The 1,310-nt window shown below is 52.4% G+C and overlaps 1 protein-coding gene across 1 annotated transcript; it reads left to right on the top strand.

The window, feature by feature from the left end:
* LOC135827031 (uncharacterized) lies at positions 1-900 on the top strand. The gene is made up of 2 exons (XM_065339553.1): positions 1-118; positions 401-900. The coding sequence occupies exons 1-2, from the start codon at positions 1-3 to the stop codon at positions 898-900; spliced, it is 618 nt and encodes a 205-aa protein (XP_065195625.1).
* The last annotated feature ends 410 nt before the right edge of the window (positions 901-1,310 follow it).

The following is a 1,310-nucleotide window of genomic DNA, read 5'->3' as shown; positions in this document are numbered from 1 at the left end:
ATGGCGTACCCCCAGTTTGAAGATTCAGCGGGTGCATTCATTCTGGACACCGATGCTAGCAATGTGTCGTTTGGTGCAGTTCTCAGCCAGATCCAGGATGGAACTGAGCGACCAATCGGTAACAGCAGCCGTTTACTGACGAAAGCTTAGCGCAACTACGATGCTAGCGATCGCGAGGCCCTTGCTCTGGTCTATTTTGCGGAGTATTTCAGGCACTACTTGTTGGCACGACCATTTGTTGCCAGGACGGACAATACTGCATTGACGGCACTCCGGAACCTGAAGGAACCCCGCGGACGGAAAGCACGTTGGCTTGACTGTTTATCCGAATATGAATTCCGAGTCGTCCACCGTCCAGGTTGCCAACATATGAATGCTGATGGTCTGTCACGTTTGCTAGCCGAACCTGAAGCACATGTGCACAGTGAGTCTTCACCACTGGCACCAACGCCGCCGCAAGATGCTACCCCGTCTCCTTCGCCGAGTCCGCCACCTCTTGCCCGTGATGTTCCGTTGTCAGCTGCTGATGTTCCTCCGGCTGCCGAGATTCTTCCTCCCGCCGTTTTTGTTCGTCCTCCTGGTGCCTCTGCCGCTGGACCGTTGCCGGATTGTTACAAGCCTCAGAGTCTTCTTGCTCCGTATGCTGATCCTGCTCTGTCTGAGTGTTTCACGAGGTATGATGCTGCTAGTGGCAAGTTTGTTCGACCGCCTGAAGCCGTTTCCCGTCCTCCCGACTGTCAACCGCCTGCCGTTACTGCTTCTAGTCCTGACCAGCGGACACTGTCCGATGATGATTTGCCGCGCTGCGTTCCGCCGCTACAGCCGTCGTCTTCTGGTCCAGTCCGTACTTCTTCTCCTGTTTCTCGTCGTTCTGGCTGTGTTCGCACTGCACCAGTTTGACTAGCTGACTATGTCCTGGACTGAGTTTATTATTTGGTTTGTTTTCCTTTGTTAGGTATTTCGTTCATTTCCGTGGACGTGAATTTTAGCTAGGGGGGGGGGGGCACAGTGTAATAGGTGTATTAATGCTATGACCTGTACATACTCACTATTCGTATTTCCCGCTCGTTCCACTTGGCAATGAGATTCACATATAGAAGAGCGCATGCTCCAGTGGGTCTCCAGTTCTGTTCTGTTCTGTTCTAGTCTAGTCTTGAGTTGTCGTTGTCCTGTTCTCCTTCTGTCTACACTCTTGTCGAATACTTCTATAATCCAATCATATAAAATCCCTGTGTTCCGGTGTGAGGGGACTTCCGGGAGCAGCTAACACAGGCCACCGACACAGTGCATCCGGCTTCTGTGCCCAAAGC

Source organism: Sycon ciliatum, chromosome 11 (assembly GCF_964019385.1).
Source record: "Sycon ciliatum chromosome 11, ocSycCili1.1, whole genome shotgun sequence".
Taxonomy (NCBI): domain Eukaryota; kingdom Metazoa; phylum Porifera; class Calcarea; order Leucosolenida; family Sycettidae; genus Sycon; species Sycon ciliatum.
The sequence above is the reverse complement of the archived record's forward strand: the minus strand, read 5'-3'. Positions and strand labels throughout refer to the sequence as shown.

What these genes read in the sequence shown, in the direction of transcription:
- LOC135827031 (XM_065339553.1), top strand. Translation starts at nt 1, where the DNA reads ATGGCGTACCCCCAGTTTGAAGATTCAGCGGGTGCATTCATTCTGGAC. An exon ending in TGGAACTGAGCGACCAATCG is followed by an intron (nt 119 to 400) that starts GTAACAGCAGCC and finishes CACGTTTGCTAG; the next exon opens with CCGAACCTGAAGCACATGTG.